Here is a 27,404-nt window from a genome sequence, read left to right as displayed (position 1 = left end):
CTATGTGTAGTATGCTGCTCTTATATAAAATAGAGGATATCCGTTACGTACAAATACAGACAAGATACAAAAAGTGTGAATGTAAGCACTTAAATATCTGAAACAACCACACAAGAAACTGGGAGAGTTGGACAGCTTTCCATGTCCCCAATTAGTGGAATTCGGAAGGGTTCACACAAGAACTAATGGACCTCTGCTACCACCCTCCGGCTAATGAGGGAATTGCAGCCATCAGAGTCCTCTTTACTAATCAAGCGCCTCAGTCGGCCGGCGTGATGACGTCATCTCGACGAGCGGTGGCGCATGCGCAGTAGAAAGAGGTCCGCGAGCTGCGTGAGCTAACGCCTCGGTGACTGTGGTTCGTGGACTTGTGCTGGCACTGGGGCGGCCGGGTTGGCGACTTTGGCACTCTTGGCGTTGGGTGGGCGGCATATTGGGGGTCACATGAGCCAGTGGCATCATGCCCGCGGGCGCTGGGGTCAGAGTCGCGGATATTCTGGACGTTCGTCGGCCAAGAAGAAGGGCGGAAACCACATCCCGGAAAGGTAATACGCCTTGGCCGCTGGGCGTTGCCGGTGGAGCTCAGAGCCCCTGGGCCTGGCCTTCGTTTCTTGTGCTGTCGCCTGTCACAGTGGCCCCCGCGCGCTGGCCCGTCCGCGCTGTGCTAGGGGGTACTGGTCGTCTCGCGGCTTAGTTCACAGTAGCTGAAAGGGACAGTGTGTGATGTTCTGATTTCTCCCCATCGTTTTAAAAGGGAGGCTCTGGTCATTGCTCCTCGGGTAAAATGCCGAGGGACTGCTTTTCAAGATGGGACTGTCAGTGTTGGGGACACTCCTTAATTACCAAAATGGAATCCCCTTCAATTCCTCAAGCGGTGTTGTTTTGGCACAGAGAAAATGTGGGTAATCGGAACTGGACCTAAGTTTGAGTGAAAAAACGCACCGGTACCGCCGAATTTTCCGTTGAAACAGTTGATTTGTTTTGTCTCTTGGAATTATAAAGGGCGTACTGTTGCTTCCTAACCGGTGTTACTTGAGTGATCTACCTCTGTACGTTCAAATGATTAATTTTGAGACTTTGCTCATTTGTGCAGTAAACTCTTTAATTCCCTAAGACCTTCCTTTCCTCCATCTCATACCCCATTAAGCCCGCTTCAGTTTATCTCCTGCATTTCTTCTGAATCTGTCAACTCTTCCTCAGCATCCTAATACTGAACTTGCCTGTCTGTTGCAGTGAGGTCCTAACTAGTGTCCATATATCTTGTTTCCTTCCAATCCATTCTTCATACAAGAAACCTTAAAAGCAAGTTGGAACATTGCTCATAAACATCGCTCAAAAACATTGTTTTGAGAATAGAAAACAAACCGTTGGCCTTTAAGACTCTGCGTGGTCTAGAATCCTCTCTGCTTCTCTGGCCCCATCTTGTGCTACTTTTGCCCTCACTTTCAATGCTTCAGATACACTGAATTAACCTTAGTTCTAACTCATCTTACAAAAGTCAGTTCAGATATTATTTTTCACTGTGATTCCTAGCATTAAGGAATTTTATTATCAGGTTTTGTATGAGGACTAAAAATAAACTGTGAAGTGAAAAAATTGAGTTTAAACTGTTTCAGTCAACACTCATGTATTAATGATACCTTAGTATCCAACATCGGGCTAGGTTTTATTAGTGATACAGAAGTTCTGGTCATCTCTGGTTTTAGATATCCCTTATTTATTGAGACCTTTGCATTGTTTTGTTACCTTTTATCTGTTTTCAAGATGGGGAAACAGGAACAAGGGAAGTATAGGTTATTACTAGGTGGGGTTAAATAAGTGGAGCAGCAAAATGCAAAGCAGAAAGAAGAGGGACCTACCCTAGAGGGATATGATTTCCATTTTCAAGGCGCATTCATCCTATGCAGGGAGACAGCCTAACATAAAATTTGCCTAACAAAAAATATATTAACAGGTGGAAAGACTATCTCCCAGTTGGACAGCGGATGCCTGGGACTCGTTTCATTGCTTTCAAAGTTCCTTTAAAAAAGGTAAGCAAAAGTTAATACCGTATTCTTCCAGAAATCTGAATTCACCATATAGATCCCTAGCTCTCAACCCCGTCGTACTCCATTTTCCCTATTTTTTAGCAAATACTTTTTAATACCTCCTTTACCATCCAGAATGGAATTCGTAGATAAATACAACCTACTTTTGTACTTAATTAAAAAAAACAGTGTAATGCCCTAACTATAAATAAAGAATAAAGTAATTTCTAAGAAAGTAATAGGTATCTCAGTATGTAAATGTTTGGGGATGACTATACTAGAAATAAAGAAATAGTTACTTGTACCATGAATGCAATAAACTATGGACTTTGATTGATAACGATGTGTCAGTGTTGCTTCATGAATTCTAACGAATGAAGCACACTGGTATGGCATGTTGATAATGGGGAAGGCTGTGTGGGGTGAAGGAGAGAGGGTATAAGTGGGAACTGTGTACATTTTGCTCAGCTTTGCTGTGAATCTCAAACTGCTCTAAAACTAGTCTACTAATTAAGAAAAAAAGTGTGTGTTGCTGACACTTGAATAACCAAAGAGATCAATGGCACAGGGTACATGTATAAGCCAAATACATGAAAGAATATTTAGCAGTGAAAGCCATCCTTCCTATATGTAGATATTCCAGAAGTATTTATTTCTGTGTCTGTTTTCAGGCACTCTGCTTGGAGCTGGCAATACAGTGGTAGGCAACATTGATGTGGTCCCTGCCTTCTGGGAGTTTAGAGTCAGGTTAGGAGACCAACATGAAATAAACAAACATAGAAATAACTATATAGAAGTGAGCTTATTTTCTTCCATCTAATCTCTCTGGAAGAAAGGATTGTAATATCGCTTGTAAATTGCAGAGGAGGAAACTTTACTTTGAATCTCATATGTTAGCGTCACAGGGTTTGAATAAATGGATAGTATAGTAGAGGATTTTAAACATATGTTCTTCCTTATTTTATTCTTTCTGACAGAGTTTTGAAAAGAATCTTGCTCCAGAAGAATGTTTTTCCCCCTTGGATCTTTTTAACAAAATCCAAGAACAGAATGAAGAACTTGGGCTGATAATTGACTTAACATATACTCGCCGCTATTATAAGCCAGAGGTAAATGGAAGCCGTAATTGAAAATGACCTTCTTTCTGATACTGTAATAATTCATAGTAGTTCAGTAGTTATCATCTTATGCTAAGGTGAATCCTGGCCTTCTCTCGTGGGTTCAAAAAGGGAAGCTAATGGTTTCCTTAAATACACATTTGTAATTGCTGTTTCAAAATGAGATTAAAGATATGAATTGAACTATAGTATTTGGCAGTAGGCTCTAGATATGCTTAAGAAATTCTATAAGCTTCCATGTTCTATATTTTGAAAATGAAGTAAACTTTTAGTAAGAATAGTAGTAGCCTAAAAGGAAAGAAAGGTATGTCCATTATGTCTTTAGCACTTATTTTAAGCAGTTGCCTGAGCGTGTTTAAGCATCACTGTAAAAGACAATTGTTCTCTAAGTTTTATGCTTCCTTTTCCTAATGCCTTCTGATATAGTACAGAAACCCATGTATTCTCTTGGCCCATGTAGGACATTCCAGTGCAAAAGAATTCTCCTTCTTCTGACCTGTTCCATGGCCTTGGGAGACAGTAACACCTAATGTCTTTTAATATTTGTAGAGCAGTTTGCCATTTAGAAAGTTCTTTCATATCCATTGACTTAGTTAATCTCCACAGCAATCCTTTGCTCTTGAAGTGGAAGTAGTACTGATATCTCCTACTGAGTGCTTACCCTGCACTAAGCTCAGAGGATAGACAACTACAATTACTAATTTTACAGACGATGAAACTGACTCTCAGAAAAGGAAGAATTGAAATTTCAGCTCTGTTATTCCTTTTTTTTTTATTGTGGTAAAATATAGAGAAATCATATTTATTTTAACCATTTATAAATATGCAGTTCAGTGGCATTAAGTACAGTCACAGTGTTGTGTAACCATCACCGCTGTCTATAACCAAAACTTTTTCATCATCCTCAACAAAAACTCTGTAACCATCAAACAGTAACAACCCCATTTTCCCTCCCACCAACCCTTGGTAACCTCTATTCTATTTTCTGTCTCTGTGAATTGGCCTATTCTAGGTACCTCGTGTAAGTGGAATCTGCAGTATTTGTCCTTCTGTGTCTGGCTTATTGCCCTAAACATCGTGTTTTCAAGGTTCATCCATGTTATAGCACGTAACGAAATGCCATTTCTTTTTTGGCTTAGAAAATCCCATTGTGTGTGTATAGACCATAGTTTGTTATTCAACGGTTGATTGACACTTGGTTGTTTTCCACCTTGTAGGTATTGTGAATCACGCTGCTGTGATCATTGTTGTACAGATATTTGTTCAAATCCCTGCTTTCAGTTCTGTTAGATGTGCAGCGTAGGTAGTAGCAGAGTTGTTGGATCGTACGGTAGCTCTGTGCTTAACCTTTGAGAAAGTGCCAAACTGTTTTCTACAGTGTCATCTTGTTTTTAAACAATGATCACAGATTTTAAGCATGTACAAAAGTATAAAAATACTGTGAGTGTTCCTTGTATACCCATGAACTCATCCAGCTTTCTTATTTACCGACTGATGGCTGTCATGTTTTATCTATACCCCCACCTGTTTCACCCCATTCCATATTATCTTGAAGCAGCTCCGAGACAACATGTAATTACACCTATACAGTTGTGGTATGTATATTTAAAATATAGGGCTTCTATTCCTTAATATGTTTTTTTTTTGTTGTTGTTGTTTTTTTGCGGTACATGGGCCTCTCACAGCTGCGGCCCCTCCCGCCGTGGAGCACAGGCTCCGGACGCACAGGCCCAGCGGCCTCGGCCCAGGGGCCCAGCCGCTCCGAGGCATGCGGGATCCTCCCGGGCTGGGGCACGAACTTGCGTTCCCTGCATCGGCAGGCAGACTCCCGACCACTGCACCACCAGTGAAGCCCCTTAATATCATTTTTTAATATTTAATACCCAGTGAGTGCTCAAATTTGCAGTTGTCTCCTAAATGTCATAAAAAATTGTTTTTAAGAATTTTGAATTAGATGCAAATAAGGTCCACACTTTGCCGTGGATTGTTAGGTCTCTGAAGTCTTGTTTAATCTATAGGTTCTCCCTCCATGTCTCTCTCACTTTTCTTTTCCTCCTTGAATTTTATTTTTAAAGAAACCAGGTCATTTGTCCCATCTAGATTTTGATGATTACATTCCATGTGTTGTTAACATATTCTTCAGTCCTTTAATTTCCTGTAATTTAGTAGTTGATCAGAATGAAGCTTAAATGTTTTGTTTTGGCAAGACAGTTTCATAGGTGATGATGTGTTCTTCCATGGAGACATATAATTGTCTCTTTCTGTGATATTAGCAATCACTGATGATTCATATCTACATCCATTAATTCAGTTGAGGCTTCAAAAAATGGTGAATTCTGTTGTTCTTTCTTTCACTTATTAGCTGGGTATATTTGTACGAGGAGAAGATTCCCCTCATCAACTGTTTGGTTGCTCAGTTGTAGAGGCATGATTCTCTTCTTTTATTTAACAGTTTTCAAAATAATGAGTTGATTCACAAATATCCTCCAGTGTTGACCAGTTTTGTAAAATTTTATTTCTTCCTATCACCGTGGACTCCGTTACAGTTATTATTCTAACTGAGGCCCTATCTTTGGCCAGTTGGAGCTTCTCGGTGACTCCTGAGTCCTTTTGACATGACATCAGTTGTTTCTAGACTTTTTCAGTGGTCAGAGCTAGGAAAAATATGTATGTTTGTTTTTAATATTTTTAAAATATGTCATAGGTTCCTACTGCTACTTTCCATGTAAATTCAGAACTAGAGAATTTTCACTTATCCTTTTCTGTCTTCTATTGATAGTCTACTTTCTCCCACCTCAAGAATACCAGGTCTCAACAATGCCTGAAATTGCCTCTGTTTCCTAATTGGAATCCAAGTTCTTCTGACTCTATTCTACGACTCTCCTTAAATCACAGCCGCTTTATGGCCCTTGAAATGTAAGATAGAACGTAAATGTAGGTAGAACTGTTTATATCATTTTGAGTTACATGTGCATTCACTCACATCGATTTGCTTTTCCTTTTGCATGCCTGGTAACTGTCCGTTCTGCAGTTTTAATGAAAATCAAGTGATAATTACTGGTTAAAGCAGCTTTGGAAAAAATGGCTCTCATCAGAATGACTGACATACAAAGTTTAATGTACTCTCCTGGTTTACATTCTGCCTTCTCTAATTAATTTTTTATTCTTTCCCTACAAAGGAAATAATACATATTTTCATGGTTTTGCCTTATAGGACTTACCAGAAACTATTCCTCATTTAAAAATTTGTACAATTGGACATCAGGTGCCAGATGATGACACTATTTTTAAATTCCAGTGTGCTGTTAAAGGGTTTTTGAAGGAAAATAAAGACAATGGTGAGTTTTTTTCTTTTTTCCTTTACCTGTAATTTGGTATGCATTGTGAGTGGGGTTGGGGATTTTTAACATTTTTAATAGTTCTGACATTAGGCCTGTTGTGTTTGGTAACATTAAGGTGGAAATGTCAGATGGTGCTAATAGAGTACGGTGTTTTTCCTGTTTATGGTCACAAACAATTTAGTTTAGTTTGGAAAGTGATTTTTGTGAGAAATATCAACTGAACTAGCTTACTTATCTCTTTTTTAAAAATTTGAATGGAAAATACATAAAAACATAAAAATGTTCTTTTGTCCTATTTATTGGTTGAGAGGTGGAAGAAAAGGTTTAGACTCTCAGGTTCTTAGCGTACATAAAAGAGAAAACAAAAAGCAAAGGTTCGGAGTGAGACATCCCTAGAAGCAAAACAAAACAGAGTGGACCAGAAGAGTGGCTTCCTCATCACATATGTGTTTAAGATATTTTTGCTGCTTTTACACTTTGGGTGCAAGTGAGGAAGAACACTACCACCTCTTACTCTTATCTTCAGGCAGGAAGAACTTAAAAGGCTGGTGTTTTCTTGTTTCCACTTTAAGATCTACTCTGTTGATAGTAGGTCTTAATAGCGTGTGAATTTTAAGGATCCACTTGCCTTTTTCTAGCATCTAACTATCAGAAGGAACATGGTGTTTGCCATGTTTTAAGGCTGAGGAATCTTTTGTCTTTGGAACGCCACTGACGCCCATGTGAAAGTGTTCATTTTGTCCTCTTTCTAAATTGAGCCTGAGGAGTGTGCACTTTATTAAATAAATGTAACAGACAGTAAATATTCCGTGTATATATAAAATGATGCACGTATATACATAAAACAGGGAGTAGGGGAGAGGGAATAGAGATGGAGGTGGGAAGATAGGGGATGGGAGGCGAGAGAGAGAGAGAGGGAGAGACTGGAATTTCAAGATAAATTTTCATTCTGTAACCTGGTTGCTTAATGCAGGTACTAGCTCTTAAATATCTTAAGCCCTATTCACAGATCTTCCGTGTACTTTAGCTTTAAAACTTGAGAGGCTTGGCCTGTCCTGTGATAACCAGGGTGTCTAGAAGGAGGCAGATTATCTGATTTGTTTAAACTGTAGTCACAGAAATGTTACCTCTTAAGATGTTAGGGCGCAGCTGCCGGCCTACTCACTTCCTCCAGGATCCTTTGTGTGTGTTCTGTCTGTTCCGCGTGGGCTAGAAGATCCTTACAAGTGCATGAGAACACGTTTGTAAACCTTGATTGTTCACATGTTATACCAAGTGTAGTCCATTGCATATGCTGACTCCTCTGTGGGTCTTCTGCATGCAGTGGGCTAACTTCACCATGCTGTCTGCCATTGCAGTCTCAGGACCTTAGTTATGATCCATTGGTGACTTCCTCTGCTGTAAGGCCCTCCCACAGATGCCAGGCTCACTGATAATGAGGAGGAGGCTATACTATGCACTCCCTAGAATTGGTAGAGACTCAGAAAATAAATTGTTTCAGTAAACACCGAGAGCCTTATAGGTTTGTTGTTAGGGCACGGGGATACAGAGGTGAGTAGAAGTCTTTGTTCAGTAGCAACTTACAGTTATCTAGGAAGAGAAACATGTAGTGACTGTAAGTGGGTTAATTATGATAAAAGAATCAAGTGCAGCAGGAATATAGAGGAGAAATTGAGGAAGGCCTGACTGAGGAGACAGCGTTTGAGCTGGGCTTGGGGGAAGAGGATTTTGAGTGCTTGGGGAAGAAGATTTTGCCAGAATGAGGAAAGGATAGCCCAGGTATTGGGAACAGGTACAAGAGGCACAGGGCTTGAACTTGTGCTCTGGAGGGCCAGCCACTGGTGTGACTAGAGGGTAGTGTGAAAGGGCAAAGAAGTCATACATTCATTTTCAGCAAATACTTGTATAACACCTTCTAAGTTGAAGGAACTGTTCTAGGAAGTAGGAAGAGAACAAAGTTCTTGCCCTTACGTACTTTCCATTGTAGTGGGGGAGAGAGATGAATAAATAAGTCAATATGTGGAGTGTCAAGCGGTGGTAAATGCTTTGGAGAATAACAAAAGAAGATGAAGAGGTGAGGGAATGTGGTAGGTGATCAGGGAAGTCCCCTCTATTAAGATGTCGATGGAACAGAGCCTTGAAGTGAGAAACAAGCCATTGGATATCTGGGAGAGTGGAGATGGGGTGGGAGGGTGTGTTCTGGGAGAGTGGAGATGGGGTGGGAGGGTGTGTTCTGAAGCAGAAGGAATAGTAGGTGCAAAGTCCCTGAGGCACGACTGTGCTTGGCATGTTTGAGGAATAGTAAGGAAGCCAGTGTGGCTGGACAGGGGAAAGTGAGTGCGGGCAGGGCAGTAGAGAATGAGATCAGGGGAGGCTGTCAGGGCAAAGGAGGGAGGTGGATGATGTAGGTCCTTGTAAGTCATAGTTTGAACTTATAATTCAGTTGGAGAGACAGACTGATAATTGTTTATAAAGAGTTCTCAATGCTGTGCTAACAACCTGGGCTGTATTCTGTGCTAAGTGAAGATGTTCAAGCAACAGAGCAATCCAGCCAAGTTTATATTTTAGAAAGATAACATCTTCCATGTGGAGGATCAGTTGAAATAAAAGAGATTGGTAGAATTGTAGGGCGGTAGTAATCCAGGCAGGAGATGACAAATGCCAGACACCACCTAGTCACAGACATACCTTTTGCAGAGATCAGCTCCGTGTTGTTGTTTTTTATTTACTTTCTCTTATAATTTTTTTTAAGTGCTGGACCACGAAACACTGTGGCATAGTTGGAAAAATCTGAGACTCGATTCTAGTCTTTTTTCTGTTTGCCTGCTGTGCAGCTTGGGCTTACGTCTCAAGCCTTACTTTTTCATTGTGAAATAAGAACGGTGCTACTTAACCAAGGTCTCCACAGGCACATAGACCCGTGGTGTGTGAGGAGCAGTGAATGAGAGAAGGAATGAAAGTGCTTTGGGACCCCAAGAGCCCTTCAGAAACCGTTTGTACTTTTTAATATTGAGCATTAAAAGTGAAGGCATTCCATTTGTTTCACTCAAAAACAAATTCTCTTCTTCTGATAGCCTGTTTTTTTTTTCCACCCCCTTTTTCTATAGTCAAATCAGTTCCTGATGGGCATTCTCCAGTCCACACTATTGCATCTGATTGGAGGCTATGCAAAATTTCCCAGAGACAATGAATTTTGACTTTATAGTAGTTAATTCTTCATAGTACATTCCTTCAAAAACACTCCTTTCTTCAGAGTTTTTCCTTTTCAGGATAGTGGTAGTGTTGTGGTAACTAATAAATGCTACTCTTCAGAAAATTGTATAACTTTTTTGTAGTGTATCTACTTCTCTTACTTAATTCCATATTCCCTGTTTTATAGACAGACTTATTGGTGTCCACTGTACCCATGGTTTAAACAGGACTGGCTACCTCATCTGCAGGTGAGTTGCCAACCCCAAGAGGCAGACCATGTTTAAATTGTTCTGTTTGCAATAGTAATGTAAGCTAATGTAAGCTGAATGCAAAAAATGCAGTCAGAAGGGTTTCCCTGGTGGTGCAGTGGTTGAGAGTCCACCTGCTGATGCAGGGGATACAGGTTCGTGCCCCCGTCTGGGAAGATCCCACATGCCGCGGAGCGGCTGGGCCCGTGAGCCATGACCGCTGAGCCTGCGCGTCTGGAGGCTGTGCTCTGCAACGGGAGAGGCCACAACAATGAGAGGCCCGTGTACCGCAAAAAAAAAAAAAAAAAAAAAAATGCAGTCAGAGAAATGTATGAAGTTTAAGGCAATTTTGCCCCCTACTCAGAGGTTACCACTAGTAATAATTTAGCACATATTTTTTCAGACGTAAAAAATGCCGATATAAGCATATACAATGGTCCCTTGGTATCTGCAGGGGATTGGTTTTAGGGCTCCCCATAGATACCAAAATCCTCAGATGCTCAAGTCCTGTATGTAAAATGGTGTAGTATAGTCGGCCTCCCATATCTGCAGGATATGGAACGGTTGGATATACAGAACTGACAGTACATGTGATTTAATGGTATAGTATTTAGACATTCTGGTTTATAATTTAATATATGGTGGACATCTTCCTATGAAAATATTTGGAGACCTCATTCTTATTTATTTATTTATTTATTTATTAATGTCTTTCCTCAAATTTGCTTTATGTAGTTGGATATAAATTAATGAACAAAAACTTAAGCAAGATACATGTAACAATTTGATAGAACCTGATACTCTAATTCTTTCAGTTTTTCTCAAACCCATCATGGGGCTTGTAAAAAAATTAACCAACATGGATACTACTACAGTTGAATGTCAAATCTTTAAGTGCTTATGACATACTAAATTCTTCTATAATGCACTTATGAAGAACCCTTCAAGAGACTTGTGTTTTGTATGTAGAAAAGTGTTAAGAGTCAAATATTCAACTCAGTATAAAATAATAAGAAACGCTTCTGATTTGTTAGGTTGAGATTGCTTCTCCTTTTACTAATGAATGATTTTTTTAGCTATAATATCACTGAGCTGAACAAATATGTCACCTTCGAGTACATAAGGAAAAATAAACACATGCTAAATGGGTAAAACATTACAACTACATCTTTAGTAGCCCATCTGTACTTCTAACACTTCAGAAGCTTAGAGATTCAGAGTGTTCTTACATTAATTGCAAGGAAAGTATAAAGGAGAAATTCCTTCTTTTTTGAGATCACAACTGTGAAGTCGTGATTATACAAATTCTGCATTTGTGTGCAAAACATGAAACACATTTGTCTTAATTCTCCCTGCTTACAATTGTCAGTCAACTAGCAGGACTTTCCTTCCAAGAAACAGACAGATGTGTTTTATATAACTTCAGTAACCTCAGCACTACAATAAGAAGACATGCAGTATCCTTTTGCTGTGGTTGAAGAGAACAGGGAAGGAGGTCACAGGAAAGAATACATCAAAATTGTTACAACTGAGAAACTTTTGTCAGTTTAACCATGGTGCCACTTTCATTTTTACATAAGCATGTTGGCATAACTCAAGCTCAATAAATCAGAATTCTTAATATTTAAAATTTACCTTAACTTTTAATTATCACCATGTTAACAACCAAAATAATCAGATGAAACACATAAGAAAGGGTAATGTTAAACCCCACTTTACTAGAGTTAGTTTCTGGACACATTAACTCATTTTTTTATAGAAGAGGGACAATAATCTCAGTTTGCTTACAAGCTAGGAGATCACTTTGAACTCTGCATTTCTTTTTTTTTTTTTTTTTTTTTTTTTTTTTTTTTTTGCGATACGCGGGCTTCTCACTGCTGTGGCCTCTCCCATTGTGGAGCACAGGCTCCGGACGCGCAGGCTCAGCGGCCATGGCTCACGGGCCCAGCCGCTGCCATGGCATGTGGGATCTTCCTGGACCAGGGCACGAACCCATGTCCCCTGCATCGGCAGGCGGACTCTCAACCACTGCGCCACCAGGGAAGCCCTGAACTCTGCATTTCTTAACTGCAAACAAATATAGCACTTGTAACAGGTTATAAATAAACTGGTTTTGAAGCACAGAGCCAGCCCCAACAGTAATAGTACACTATTTAAAAAGACCTAAGGCAATGAATTCCATTTCCAATGGAAAAAATGAATCATATGGTCTTGGACAAACAATTCTGATGGTTTACTCAACAGTCACTTAGTAGTTCTTCCTTGCTCATAGAACTTTATGATTTTTTTGAGGAGTGAAGCATTCAGCTTTAGTGGGTAAATCCTTGTTAGCCTAAGACAGTCATTATTATATCCCTCTTTGCCATGAATTGTCTTATGAATGGTCATATCAATCTGTTTTGGCAAATGAGTAATTAGGGGAAGGCTGTTACTGTGCTTATGAGAATGATATTTTTCTCTGAAGAAAGATAAATATGCATTAGGAAAATGACCATTTGGACTCTTTTTCTGCTTCCTCCTTGTTTTGTGAGAATATGATACTTGGTTTTACAGCAGCCATCTCGTGACTATGAGATGATTATATGCCAATAACGACAAATGGTAGATTAGAAAGAACCAGCAAAGACAGAAAACAGCAACATCAATAGTAACAACAATCACAGCAAAAGAACAATGGGACCTTAACTTGTGGAGTTCCTATAAAATAAAAAATAAATGCTCTATGTTTATTCTAAAAACAAAAGAACTGTGCAAACAAGCTTAAAACTACTTTTTTTGTGCCAGTGTTATAAAATGTAGCTTTTAATAAAACCTTGACCCAAATGCCAGCAACTTCAGTAAAGAATTTGGGTAGGGGGAAGAAGAAAGTTATCTCACTTAGGAAAAACAACCACTATCTGTATCCTAGTCTTCGACACAATTTAAACATATATAGCTGCTGTAACACTTTATACAATTCCTACGTACTAGAGCAATAAGAAGATCTAAATACAATTATATTTTTAAACACTGGGTGAAGGCTTTACATAAAAATAGCATCCTACTTTTCCCCATAAATTTCTAAAATATCACGTACTTTTCCCCGACATCTGCAGCCGTTTAGGAATTTTTAGGAAACTTTCATGCATTATCTTAATTCCTAATCCCTGGATCTTTGGGCTCAATGAGAAAAGATCAAAACCACCAAAAATGATGGTTCACTTGAAGTCAGGTGAGAGACACTGGCTCAGTTAGTCTCGTAGGACAAAAGCAGTGCTGCATCAACTGTCTCCATGCAGGAGGGGCACGTGAAGGATCTCATCAGCCAGTCATCTGTACAGCCCAGGTGATCTGCATACACAGCAGAAATCAAATTGGGTTGTCATAAACAAAGTCCATCACACAGATCACACACTCCCGGATCTTTTTTTCTAATATTATTTTATTTAATTTATTTATTTGGTTGCACCGGGTCTTAGTTGCAGGCAGTGGGCTCCTTAGTTGTGGCATGCAAACTCTTAGTTGCGGCATGCGTGTGGGATCTAGTTCCATGACCAGGGAACGAACCCGGGCCCCCTGCATTGGGAGTGCGGAGTCTTTAGCCAGTGCACCACCAGGGAACTAGAGAGAGGCTTTTTTTCTGATCCATTTCTTCCAGGGTCATAAACTCCTTTAGGCTGATGCTGTATGAGGCCTATTCTTTCCTATTTTGTTCCTCTCAGCTGAGTTGCTAGGCGAGTCTGGCTAGGTATTGGATGATAGACCAAAACTGGAACTTGATCCAGATACGGCAGCAGCGGCTCCTGATCCAGCTCCGTCCCCTTGCCAAAGCTAGCCCAGTCGGACTGAGACTTGTGAGGCAGGGAGATGTCATCCGAAGTGGGGGACTTAAGGCATTTCCCCATCTTCCAGGGCTTGAGTATGTGATCTGTGTGCTGTTTTGACAGTCTTCCAAGCTCATTCTTTTTTAAAATAATTAATTTATTTATTTACTTATTATTTTTATTTTTGACTTTAAAAAATTTATTTTTTATACAGCAGGTTCTTATTAGTTATCTATTTTCTACATATTAGTGTATATATGTCAATCCCAATCTCCCAGTTCATCTCACCACCACCGACCCCCGCCCTGCCCCGCTTTCCCACCTTGGTGTCCATACGTTTGTTCTCTACATCTGTGTCTCTATTTCTGCCTTGCAAACCGGTTCATCTGTACCATTTTTCTAGATTCCACATATAGGCATTAATATACAATATTTGTTTTTCTCTTTCTGACTTAGTTCACTCTGTATGACAGTCTCTAGGTCCGTCCACATCTCTACAAATGACCCAATTTCGTTCTTTTTTATCTCTGAGTAATATTCCATTGTATATACGTACCACGTCTTCTTTGTCCTTTCATCTGTCGATGGGCATTTAGGTGGCTTCCATGACCTAGCTATTGTGAATAGTGCTGCATTGAACATTGGGGTGCATACGTCTTTTTGAATTATGGTTTTCTCTGGGTATATGCCCAGCAGTGGGATTGCTGAGTCATATGGTAATTCTATTTTTACTTTTTAAGGAACCTCCATACTGTTCTCCATAGTGGCTGTATCAGTTTACATTCCCACCAGCAGTGCAAGAGTGTTCCCTTTCCTCACACCCTCTCCCGCATCTGTTGTTTGTAGATTTTCTGATGATGCCCATTCTAACCGGTGTGAGGTGATACCTCATTGTAGTTTTGATTTGCATTTCTTTAATAATTAGTGATGTTGAGCAGCTTTTCATGTGCCCTGTGGCCATCTGTATGTCTTCTTTGGAGAAATGTCTATTTAGGTCTTCTGCCCATTTTTTGATTGGGTTGTTTGTTTTTTTAATAATGAGTTACATGACCTATTTATATATTTTGGAGATTAATCCTTTGTCTGTTGATTCGTTTGCAAATATTCTCTCCCATTCTGAGGGTTGTCTTTTCATCTTGTTTATACTTTGCTGTGCAAAAGCTTTTAAGTTTCATTAGGTCCCATTTGTTTATTTTTTTTAAGGCTGCATTGTTCCTTTGCTCACTGATGAACATATAAAAGTCCGAAGTTTTTGATATTATAAAACATCAAAGTAATGGATATTGCTGTGTGAACACCTTTGAATATATATGCTTTGTCTCAGTTAACTTCACTCAGAATGGGACTTCTGCATCAAAGAGTTGGTGCCCTTATGCTTTTTGTGGATGTTGCTACACTATACGAATTTATGGTTGTTCACTCAGGAGGTACTTATTGAGCATGTGTTATGTCTAAGCACTGTGCCGGGGGCTAGCAAAAAGACTTGTGACATTTTGTGAGTGAAGAGACTTGACCTGCCCTTTGTGAATTCTAACAGTCCAGAGAGGGAATAGATATTCAAGAATCATACACTGCATGTAGAATTACATCTCTGACAAGTGCCAAGGAGAGGAACATGGTTCCATGAGAGCACATTTTAGGGAGGATTTGATCTCATCATGGAGATTAGAGAAGGTTTATTTAGGGATGTTTCAGCTGATATCTGAAGGATGAGTAGGTATTAAGCAGATAGGGACATTGGAGAGAGATTTCTGAGCATAAGGAATATCAAAAGACCCTATAAGAGGAAAGCATATGGTGTGTTGGAGGAACTGGCCAGGAAGGTGGGGCTGTCGGGGGAGCATGTGATTATAATGGAGCTACAAGTGTGGGCAGGAGCTCGATCGTGCAGGCTTATGTTTAAGGTTTCAGACTTTAATAGAAAACCATTGAACTTTTTCTGTTGAAGGTGAGTGTGTGGAACATATCCAATTGCATTTTCAACCTATCATTTTGCTACCGAGTGGAGAATACACTGCAGGGAGAAAGAGTGGAAGCGAGGAAACAAGTTAGGAGACTTTTATAGAAATTGGGCATAATGGTGGCTTGGACCAGGGTATGGTGGTCATTTTGGTGGAAAGATGTGGACAGATTCCAGAGGTATGTAGACAGTATCATTGTTAGCACTGGTGGTGGGCTGAGGATGAGGGTGAGGGAGAAATAGCTGTCAGTGAGGGTGATTCCTAAGTCTCTGGCTCCTATGGTTGGTTAGATAGGGTTTTTTAGATATGATGTTAATATTTATCCTAATTTGTCTTTTGTTATTTGTTGGTTCTTGAGGAATACTCTGTCATATTAAGTCTCCTGTTTTGAGTGTACAAAGCATTTTGATCAAAACTGAGTGTTGTATGTTATCAGATAACTTTTTAACATCTTCCAGTTTGGTCATGTATTTTATTCTCTTTCATTTATTAATTAAATTATTGTATTAATGTAAATAATTATATTAATAGATTTTCTAAAGTTGTGTTATCCTTGCATCCTTGGAATAAAGCCTTTTTGTAATCATGGTATATATCATTCTTTAATAATTATTGATTAGATGTGCTGATACTTTCTTAGGATTTTTATATCTATATTTGTAAAGCGAAATTGGACCTTTTTTGCAAAAACTTGATTTTCTTTTCTTTTTATTTACAAATGACTCGAATTTTGTTGTTTTGTAGATATTTGATTGATGTAGAAGGCATGTGGCCAGATGATGCAATTGAATGTAAGTATAAGGGTTGTCACTACTTTTCCCTTTTTATAAAATTTGAAGGTAGAAGTGTAGGGGAATTTCTCAAGTTTTGGAAAAAGAGAAAAGTTTGTAATTCATTTGTTCAGACATAAGATAACCTTTTACCAAAAGTTTTGAAAGGGATGTATCTGGAAATAGCGAGATATAACAGCCTGAATAATTAGTCAGTGGATTTCAGCATTTTTTTTTCATTTTTAAATTTATTTAATTAATTAATTTATTTTTGGCTGCATTGGGTCTTCATTGCTGTGCGGGCTTTCTCTAGTTGCAGCGAGCAGGGGCTACTCTTTGTTGCGGTACGCGGGCCTCTCATTGCGGTGGCTTCTCGTTGAGGAGTATGGGCTCTAGGCACACAGGCTTCAGTAGTTGTGGTGCATGGGCTTAGTTGCTCCGTGGCATGTGGGATCGTCCCGGACCAGGGCTCGAACCCCTGTCCCCTGCATTGGCAGGTTGATTCTTAACCACTGTGCCACCAGGGAAGTCCCTGGATTTCATCTTTAATCTGCTTTCTCTGGGAAAGATTTGCTTTTTGTACAGTTATCTCTAACAGTTCATCCGTTCCTCAGTATTCAATAGGAGCCGTGGACATTGCTTAGAAAGACAAAACTACATTGAAGACCTTCGGAATGGTCCCATCAGAAAGTAAGTTGCATTTTATACGTGATATTTGTGGTTAGGAAGATCTAATTTTATATAATTTAAGCTGCACACATCCCTTCTTCTTATAGCTTGTTTACTTGCTCGAGGAAACCTAAACAAATAGGAATGGGGGGAGGATGGAATTGTTACTTTCACGGGCCAAAATATAGTCACTAAATTGGCTACTGAATTTGCAGACCAGTAATATTTTGTGGGAACATTCTGTTTGAGGAATCGGGATTCCAGTGTATCCAGAACAAGTGGTTTTGAAGACTCAGCGCGTATGATGGAACCAGTTCACACAGCTAATAAGTCTGTTAACCAAGGACTGAAGTATAACCTACGTCAGACCCCAGGTTACCCAACATCTCGGCATTTCCATACCCAGACCCAAGATTTGCAGCAATCAGAAAGGTATCTCTGCTTTCCCTTTTTCTAGAATTGAAATAGAAATTAATATTATAATATTATAAATTAATATTATAAATATTATAAATTAATATTATAAATTAATAATAGAAATTAATATTATAAATAAAATTATAAATAGAAATTAATATTATAAATTACAAATAGAGAATTGGTGTTTTCTTGCTGATCAGTGTCAACCAGGAGGTATTGTTTGTTCCATATTTTGCATTTAGGGCTGGAAAATCAAGTACAGGAGGGGGAATAGGTGATTTTTCAGAGGCAGTTGGGAAGAGGACTTAGAAATTTTCATTGATTCTTAAACTTAGTTTAAGCCAATAATTTGATGTGAGTGTCAGAAAGGATCTTACATTCTTAGGCTGCAGTAATAGTGGTATAGTTTTCAGAAGAAAGAAGGTTGCTTTATTTAAAGAGTAAATACAAATTATAGGGAAAATGGTAAAATTCCAGTAGAGAAACTTGCAAAGGGGTTGAACATATAAATCACAAACATGCTTTTACATGGGAAACAGGAAAAACCTCAGTACAATTAAACAATACTTTTTGCTATTTGGCTATTAATTTAGCAAGTTTTTGACAAGGTAGTCCAGTGTATTGATTGTCAGGCTGGACTTGGGTTTGCATCCTGGCTCTGCTGTTCACCCTGTATGTGATCATTTTTTTTTTTTTTTTACATCTTTATTGGAGTATAATTGCTTTACAATGGTGTGTTAGTTTCTGCTTTATAACAAAGTGAATCAGTTATACATATACATATGTTCCCATATCTCTTCCCTCTTGCGTCTCCCTCCCTTCCACCCTCCCTATCCCACCCCTCCAGGCGGTCACAAAGCACCGAGCTGATCTCCCTGTGCTATGCGGCTGCTTCCCACTAGCTATCTACCTTACGTTTGGTGGTGTATATATGTCCATGCCTCTCTTTCCATTTGTCACAGCTTACCCTTCCCCCTTCCCATATCCTCAAGTCCATTCTCTAGTAGGTCTGTGTCTTTATTCCTGTCTTACCCCTAGGTTGTTCATGACATTTCTTTTTCTTAAATTCCATATATATCTCTTAGCATACGGTATTTGTCTTTCTCTTTCTGACTTACTTCACTCTGTATGACAGACTCTAGGTCTATCCACCTCATTACAAACAGCTCAATTTCATTTCTTTTTATGGCTGAGTAATATTCCATTGTATATATGTGCCACATCTTCTTTATCCATTCATCTGATGATAGATACTTAGGTTGTTTCCATCTCCGGGCTATTGTAAATAGAGCTGCAATGAACATTTTGGTACACGACTCTTTCTGAATTATGGTTTTCTCAGGGTGTATGCCCAGTAGTGGGATTGCTGGGTCATATGGTAATTCTCTTTGTAGTTTTTTAAGGAACCTCCATACTGTTTTCCATAGTGGCTGTACCAATTCACACTCCCACCAGCAGTGCAAGAGTGTTCCCTTTTCTCCACACCCTCTCCAGCATTTATTGTTTCTAGATTTTTTGATGATGGCCATTCTGACCAGTGTGAGATGATATCTCATTGTAGTTTTGATTTGCATTTCTCTAATGATTAGTGATGTTGAGCATTCTTTCATGTGCTTGTTGGCAGTCTGTATATCTTCTTTGGAGAAATGTCTATTTAGGTCTTCTGCCCAATTTTGGATTGGGTTGTTTGTTTTTTTCTTATTGAGCTGCATGAGCTGCTTATAAATTTTGGAGATTAATCCTTTGTCAGTTGCTTCATTTGCAAATATTTTCTCCCATTCTGAGGGTTGTCTTTTGGTCTTGTTTATGGTTTCCTTTGCTGGGCAAAAGCTTTGAAGTTACATTAGGTCCCATTTTTAAATTTTTGTTTTTATTTCCATTTCTCTAGGAGGTGGGTCAGAAAGGATCTTGCTGTGATTTAGGTCATAGAGTGTTCTGCCTATGTTTTCCTCTAAGAGTTTGATAGTTTCTGGCCTTATATTTAGGTCTTTAATCCATTTTGAGCTTATTTTTGTGTATGGTGTTAGGGATTTGATCTAATCTCATACTTTTACTTGTACCTGTCCAGTTTTCCCAGCACCACTTATTGAAACGGCTGTCCTTTGTCCACTGTACATTCCTGCCTCCTTTATCAAAGATAAGGTGACCATATGTGTGTGGGTTTATCTCTGGGCTTTCTATCCTGTTCCATTGATCTATCTTTCTGTTTTTGTGCCAGTACCATACTGTCTTGATTACTATAACTCTGTAGTATAGTCTGAAGTCAGGGAGCCTGATTCCTCCAGCTCCGTTTTTCATTCTCAAGATTGCTTTGGCTATTCGGGGTCTTTTGTGTTTCCATACAAATTGTGAAATTTTTTGTTCTAGTTCTGTGAAAAATGCCATTGGTAGTTTGATAGGGATTGCATTAAATCTGTAGATTGCTTTGGCTAGTAGAGTTATTTTCACAATGTTGATTCTTCCAATCCAAGAACATGGTATATGTCTCCATCTATTTGTATCATCTTTAATTTCTTTCATCAGTGTCTTATAATTTTCTGCATACAGGTCTTTTGTCTCCTTAGGTAGGTTTATTCCTAGATATTTTATTCTTTTTGTTGCAGTGGTAAATGGGAGTGTTTTCTTGATTTCACTTTCAGATTTTTCATCATTACTGTGTAAGAATGCCAGAGATTTCTGTGCATTAATTTTGTATCCTGCTACTTCACCAAATTCATTGATTAGCTCTAGTAGTTTTCTGGTAGCATCTTTAGGATTCTCTATGTATAGTATCATGTCTCCTGCAAACAGTGACAGCTTTACTTCTTTTCCGAGTTGGATTCCTTTTATTTCCTTTTCTTCTCTGACTGCTGTGGCTGAAACTTCCAAAACTATGTTGAATAAGAGTGGTGAGAGTGGGCAACCTTGTCTTGTTCCTGATCTTAGTGGAAATGCTTTCAGTTTTTCACCATTGAGGACGATGTTGGCTGTGGGCTTGTCATATATGGCCTTTATTATGTTGAGGAAAGTTCCCTCTATGCCTACTTTCTGCAGGGTTTTTATCATAAATGGGTGTTGAATTTTGTAAAAAGCTTTCTCTGCATCTATTGAGATGATCATATGGTTTTTCTCCTTCAATTTGTTAATATAGTTTATCACATTGATAGATTTGCGTATATTGAAGAATCCATGCGTTCCTGGAATAAACCCCACTTGATCATGGTGTATGATCCTTTTAATGTGCTGTTGGATTCTGTTTGCTAGTATTTTGTTGACGATTTTTGCATCTATGTCCATCAGTGATATTGGCCTGTAGTTTTCTTTCTTTGTGACATCCTTGTCTGGTTTTGGTATCAAGGTTATGGTGGCCTCGTAGAAGGAATCTGGGAGTGTTCCTCCCTCTGCTATATTTTGGAAGAGTTTGAGAAGGATAGGTGTTAGCTCTTCTCTAAATGTTTGATAGAATTCGCCTGTGAATCCATCTGGTCCTGGGCTTTTGTTTGTTGGAAGATTTTTAATCACAGTTTTAATTTCAGTGCTTGTGATTGGTCTGTTCATATTTTCTATTTCTTCCTGATTAGTCTTGTCAGGTTGTGCATTTCTAAGAATTTGTCCATTTCTTCCAGGTTGTCCATTTTATTGGCATAGAGTTGCTTGTAGTAATCTCTCATGATCTTTTGTATTTCTGCAGTGTCAGTTGTTACTTCTCCTTTTTCATTTCTAATTCTGTTGATTTGAGTCTTCTCCCTTTTTTTCTTGATGAGTCTGGCTAATGGTTTATCAATTTGGTTTATCTTCTCAAAGAACCAGCTTTTAGTTTTATTGATTTTTGCAGTCATTTCCTTCATTTCTTTTTCATTTATTTCTGATCTGATCTTTGTGATTTCTTTCCTTCTGCTAACTTTGGGGTTCTCCTTGTTCTTCTTTCTCTAATTGCTTTAGGTGCAAGGTTAGGTTGTTTATTCGAGATGTTTCCTGTTTCTTCAGGTAGGATTGTATTGCTATAAACTTCTCTCTTAGAACTGCTCTTGCTGCATCCCATAGATTTTGGGTCATTGTTTCTCCATTGTCATTTGTTTCTAGGTATTTTTTAATTTCCTCTTTGATTTCTTCAGTGATCACCTCGTTATTAAGTAGTGTATTGTTTAGCCTCCATGTGTTTGTAGTTTTTACAGATCTCTTCCTGTAATTGATATCTAGTCTCATAGCGTTGTGGTCAAAAAAATACTTGATACAATTTCAATTTTCTTAAATTTACCAAGGCTTGATTTGTGACCCAAGATATGATCTATCCTGTAGAATGTTCCATGAGCACTTGAGAAAAATGTGTATTCTGTTGTTTTTGGATGGAATGTCCTATAAATATCAATTAAGTCCATCTTTTCTAATGTATCATTTAAAGCTTGTGTTTCCTTATTTATTTTCATTTTGGATGATCTGTCCATTGTTGAAAGTGGGGTATTAAAGTCTCCTACTATGAATGTGTTACTGTCGATTTCCCCTTTTATGGCTGTTAGTGTTTGCCTTATGTACTGAGGTGCTCCTATGTTGGGTGCATAAATATTTATAATTGTTATATGTTCTTCTTGGATCGATCTCTTGATCATTATGTAGTGTTCTTCTTTATCTCTTGTAATAGTCTTTATTTTAAAGTCTATTTTGTCTGATATGAGAATTGCTACTCCAGCTTTCTTTTGGTTTCCATGTGCATGAAATATCTTTTTCCATCCCCTTACTTTCAGTCTGTATGTGTCTCTAGGTCTGAAGTGCATCTCTTGTACCCAGCAAATATATGGGTCTTATTTTTGTATCCATTCAGGCAATCTGTGTCTTTCGGTGGGAGCATTTAGTCCATTTACATTTAAGGTAATTATCGATATGTATGTTCCTATTCCCATTTTCTTAATTGTTTTGGGTTTGTTATTATAGGTCTTTTCCTTCTCTTGTGTTTCTTGCCTAGAGAAGTTCGTTTAGTAGTTGTTGTAAAGCTGGTTTGGTGGTGCTGAACTCTCTCAGCTTTTGCTTGTCTGTAAAGGTTTTAATTTCTCCATCCAATCTGAATGAGATCCTTGCTGGGTAGAGTAACCTTGGTTACAGGTTTTTCTCCTTCATCACTTTAAATATGTCCTGCCAGTCCCTTCTGGCTTGCAGAGTTTCTGCTGAAAGATCAGCTGTTAACCTTATGGGGATTCCCTTGTGTGTTATTTGTTGTTTTTCCCTTGCTGCTTTTAATATGTTTTCTTTGATTTAATTTTTGACGGTTTGATTAATATGTGTCTTGGCGTATTTCTCCTTGGATTTATCCTGTATGGGACTCTCTGTGCTTCCTGGACTTGATTAACTATTTCCTTTCCCATATTAGGGAAGTTTTCAACTATAATCTCTTCAAATATTTTCTCAGTCCCTTTCTTTTTCTCTTCTTCTTCTGGAACCCCTATAATTCGAATGTTGGTGCATTTAATGTTGTCCCAGAGGTCTCTGAGACTGTCCTCAGTTCTTTTCATTCTTTTTTCTTTATTCTGCTCTGCAGTAGTTATTTCCACTATTTTATTTTCCAGGTCACTTATCCGTTCTTCTGCTTCAGTTATTCTGCTATTGATCCCATGTAGAGTATTTTTAATTACATTTATTTTGTTGCTCATCATTGTTTGTTTCCTCTTTAGTTCTTCTAGGTCCTTGTTAAATGTTTCTTGCATTTTGTCTATTCTATTTCCAAGATTTTGGATCATCTTTACTATCATTATTCTGAATTCTTTTTCAGGTAGACTGCCTATTTCCTCTTCATTTGTTAGGTCTGGTGCGTTTTTATCTTGCTCCTTCATCTGCTGTGTGTTTTTCTGTCTTCTCATTTTGCTTATCTCACTGTGTTTGGAGTCTCCTTTTTGCAGGCTTCAGGTTTGTAGTTCCCATTGTTTTTGGTGTCTGTTCCCAGTGGCTAAGGTTGGTTCAGTGGGTTTTGTAGGCTTCCTGATGGAGGGGACTAGTGCCTGTGTTCTGGTGGATGAGGCTGGATCTTGTCTTTCTGGTGGGCAGGTCCACGTCTGGTGGTGTGTTTTGGGGTGTCTGTGGACTTACTATGATTTTAGGCAGCCTCTCTGCTAATGGGTGGGGTTGTGTTCCTGTCTTGCTAGTTGTTTGACATAGGATGTCCAGCACTGTAGCTTGCTGGTCGTTGAGTGAAGCTGGGTGCTGGTGTTGAGATGGAGATCTTTGGGAGATTTTCGCTGTTTGATATTATGTGGAGCTGGGAGGTCCCTTGTGGACCAGTGTCCTGAAGTTGGCTCTCCCACCTCAGAGGCACAGCACTGACTCCTCGCTGCAGCACCAAGAGCCTTTCATCCACACAGCTCAGAATAAAAGGGAGCAAAAGGGCTTCCCTGGTGGCACAGTGGTTGAGAGTCCGCCTGCCGATGCAGGGGACACGGGTTCGTGCCCCGGTCCGGGAGGATCCCACATGCCGCGGAGCGGCTGTGCCCGTGAGCCATGGCCGCTGACCCTGCGCGTCCGGAGCCTGTGCTCCTCAACGGGAGAGGCCACAACAGTGAGAGGCCCGCATACCACAAAAAAAAAAAAAGGGAGAAAAAGTAGAAAGGAAGAATTAGTACAAGTAGAAAGAAAGAAAGGAGGGAGGGAGGGAGGAAGGAAGGAGGGAAGGAAGGAAGAAAAGAAAGAAAGAAGATAAAGTACAATAAAATAAAATAAGATAAAATACAATAAAGTTATTAAAATAAAAAAAATTAAGAGAAAAAAAAGAAAAAATAACGGACGGATAGAACCCTAGGACAAATGGTGGAAGCAAAGCTATACAGACAAAATCTCTCACAGAAGCATACTCCTACACACTCACAAAAAGAGGAAAAGGGGAAAAAGTCATAAATCTTGCTCTCAAAGTCCACCTCCTCAATTTGGGATGATTCGTTGTCTATTCATGTATTCCACAGATGCAGGGTACATCATGTTGATTGTGGAGCTTTAATTCGCTGCTTCTGAGGCTGCTGGGAGAGATTTCCCTTTCTCTTCTTTGTTCTCACAGCTCCCAGGGGCTCAGCTTTGGATTTGGCCCCGCCTCTGCGTGTAGGTCGCTGTAGGGCGTCTGTTCTTCGCTCAGACAGGATGTGGTTAAAGGAGCCACTGAATCGGGGGCTCTGGCTCACTCAGGCTGGGGGGGAGGGAGGGGTAAGGAGTGTGGGGCGAGCCTGCGGCGGCAGAGGCCAGTGTAACGTTGCACCAGCCTGAGGCGCGCCGTGGTTCTCCCGGGGGAGTTGTCCCTGGATCCCGGGACCCTGGCAGTGGCAGGCCGCACAGGCTCCCCGAAGTGGGGTGTGGATAGTGACCTGTGCTTGCACACAGGCTTCTTGGTGGCGGCAGCAGCAGCCTTAGCATCTCATGCCAGTCTCTGGGGCCCGCGCTTTTAGCCTCGGCTCGCGCCCGTCTCGGGTCCGCGCTTTTAGCCGCGGCTCGCGCCCATCTCTGGAGCTCCTTTAAGCAGCGCTCTTAATCCCCTCTCCTTGTGCACCAGGAAACAAAGAGGGAAGAAAAAGTCTCTTGCCTCTTCGGCAGGTCCAAACTTTTCCCCGGACTCCCTCCCGGCTAGCCATGGTGCACTAACCCCCTGCTGGCTGTGTTCACGCCGCCAACCCCAGTCCTCTCCCCTCGCTCTGACCGAAGCCTGAGCCTCAACTCTCAGCCCCGCCTGCCCTGGCGGGTGAGCATACAAGCCTCTTGGGCTGTGAGTGCTGGTCGGCCCTGATCCTCTGTGCAGGAATCTCTCCACTTTGCCCTCCGCACCCCGGTGGCTGCGCTGTGCTCTGCGGCTCCGAAGTTTCCCCCTCCGCCACCCGCAGTCTCCACCCACGAAGGGGCTTCCTCGTGTGTGGAAACCTTTCCTCTTTCACAGCTCCCTCCCACTGGTGCAGGTCCCATCCCTATCCTTTTGTCTCTGTTTATTCTTTTCTCTTTTGCCCTACCCAGGTATGTGGGGGGTTTCTTGCCTTTTGGGAGGTCTGAGGTCTTTTGCCAGTGTTCAGTAGGTGTTCTCTAGGAGTTGTTCCACGTGTAGATGTATTTCTGGTGTATCTGTGGAGAGGAAGGTGATCTCCGCATCTTACTCTTCCGCCATCTTCCCGGAAGCCCCCCTGTATGTGCCCTTGAGTAAGATCTCTAAATTCCTATTTTATTATCAGTTAGATGGAAATTTTAACAATATTATAAATAAAATTTTAATAACATATACCTTGGGATTGTCGTAGATTATTACATGAGTTAATAAAGTACTTTAGCGCATTGTAAACTTTCAGTTTTCAAAAAGATGTTTTGGCATTTTTAGCAGATGTAAACATTTCAAAAAGGTTGCTTGTTTTGCCAGGGGCACTGAAAAATGGTATAGCCCTTTTGAAACATAACTGTAATAGCCATAAAAATGTTCATACCTGGTAAATCCACCATGAGGTTACAGAAATACTTAAAAATATGGAAAAATCTACGTGCATTTAATCATTCAGCACATTTCTCAAACTCCCTACTATGTATCAGACTCTGGACTAGATGCTTAGGATACAGTTGTATATGTGCTGGGATGTTAATCCCAGTATTATTTATAGTAGTGGAAAAATTGGTAGCAGCTTGCATTTCTAATGATGAAGAATAGCTAAGTAAATTATTATATCCATACTATGATATTTTATAAAGCCATTGAAAGTGATAGCTTCCTTATGATAAGTGAAAATAATAGCTTATGATTCAGCAGTCAAAAAGAGATGGTAGGGGGAAAAAAGACCAAAAGTAAATATTAACCAGTTTACTTAGATTAAGTGGGATTGAGGGGTTTTGGGAGGTGTTTGCTTTTCTCAGATTTCCAAATTTTCTTTTGTATGATTATATTAGATTTACTGATGTTGCTTTTGAAACAATTTAATTTTCCAAATTTGCTGCATGTGCCAAGGTTAGAATTTCTATATTTTATCATTAATTTATATATGTATTTACTTATAAAGTGAAAGTAGGTTCCTGGTTTCAAAAATAAATAGCTTATTCTGTTTCATGTCAACCCTGCCACACTTGGAGAGAATGTATCTGATTAGAATAGTATGGGCATTTATAGGGAAAGATGGAAAGGCTTCTGGGAACCTACAGTGTGCCAAGGCATTGTGGTGGGTAATTGAAGTATATCATCTTAATTTACCTTCAAAACAATCCATGAAGATGGAAGGTATTATTAGCTCTATTTTATAAAGAACTACGAAATCCAAAGATTCAGCAATTTTATCTGCTAAAATCACACAGGTAGAAAACAGTAGAACCAGAGTATCTATGTATAATTTTATAAAGCTTATTATATATATTTATTAAAACTAATAATGGTGTATTACTTTTATTTTGTTTAAGAAAATTTTCACAGAATCAGAACATTTACCAGAGAGGCCATATTCCTCCTCCTGGTCCCCACGGAGAGGACTGTTTACACAGGAGGTACTCTTGGAATGTAAAGCCAAACGGCAGTCAAGCAGCACAGAACAGAAGGTGGTATCCTGGCAGTTACTACAGACTACCCTATCCGACCTATTATAGATGGACCAAGTGACACAAGCCTACCCTGGAAATCTACCTGGAGACAGAACAGGACTGAAGACAGCCAGAGTGACTTTTTGTAAGATCAGGTCAAATGAGGTTTATAATCTATTTTAGTGCTCCCTTATGTGTTCAAGCTGAAGGAAAAATTATATTGATACTTAGCTCCGCTGATAAATTTGCAGTATTTACAAGAGTGAAGGAAATAATCTGTCATTCCAGTCTTAAATTTTTTTAAAGGAGGATGATATTTTAGAACTGATAAAAGTAATAAAGAACATCCCTTGTAAATTATTTTTTAAAATTCTA

General features: G+C 39.5%; 1 protein-coding gene and 1 pseudogene across 2 annotated transcripts; one reads left to right on the top strand and one right to left on the bottom strand.

The window, feature by feature from the left end:
• The first annotated feature begins 309 nt into the window (after positions 1–309).
• On the top strand, positions 310–27,404 carry DUSP11 (dual specificity phosphatase 11). 2 transcript variants are annotated; one of them, XM_032653496.1, is made up of 9 exons: positions 310–545; positions 1,955–2,030; positions 3,005–3,136; positions 6,360–6,483; positions 9,866–9,926; positions 16,435–16,481; positions 17,075–17,150; positions 17,379–17,561; positions 26,913–27,404. In XM_032653496.1, the coding sequence occupies exons 1-9, from the start codon at positions 445–447 to the stop codon at positions 27,106–27,108; spliced, it is 996 nt and encodes a 331-aa protein (XP_032509387.1). In that variant the 5' UTR covers positions 310–444; the 3' UTR covers positions 27,109–27,404. The 2 variants fall into 2 exon arrangements, with proteins under 2 accessions (XP_032509387.1, XP_032509386.1); XM_032653495.1 differs by having other exon boundaries at positions 317–545; positions 17,373–17,561.
• LOC116764681 lies at positions 13,153–13,816 on the bottom strand (annotated as a pseudogene).

This window comes from Phocoena sinus, chromosome 13 (assembly GCF_008692025.1).
Source record: "Phocoena sinus isolate mPhoSin1 chromosome 13, mPhoSin1.pri, whole genome shotgun sequence".
NCBI classification, from domain to species: Eukaryota; Metazoa; Chordata; class Mammalia; order Artiodactyla; family Phocoenidae; genus Phocoena; species Phocoena sinus.
This window is presented reverse-complemented; position numbering and strand designations above follow the sequence as displayed.

Coding starts and splice junctions, on each gene's coding strand:
- DUSP11 (XM_032653495.1), top strand. CDS start 445: ATGAGCCAGTGGCATCATGCCCGCGGGCGCTGGGGTCAGAGTCGCGGA. Junction 16,482..17,074: donor GCCAGATGATGCAATTGAAT/GTAAGTATAAGG, acceptor TCCGTTCCTCAG/TATTCAATAGGAGCCGTGGA. Junction 17,562..26,912: donor GATTTGCAGCAATCAGAAAG/GTATCTCTGCTT, acceptor ATTTTGTTTAAG/AAAATTTTCACAGAATCAGA.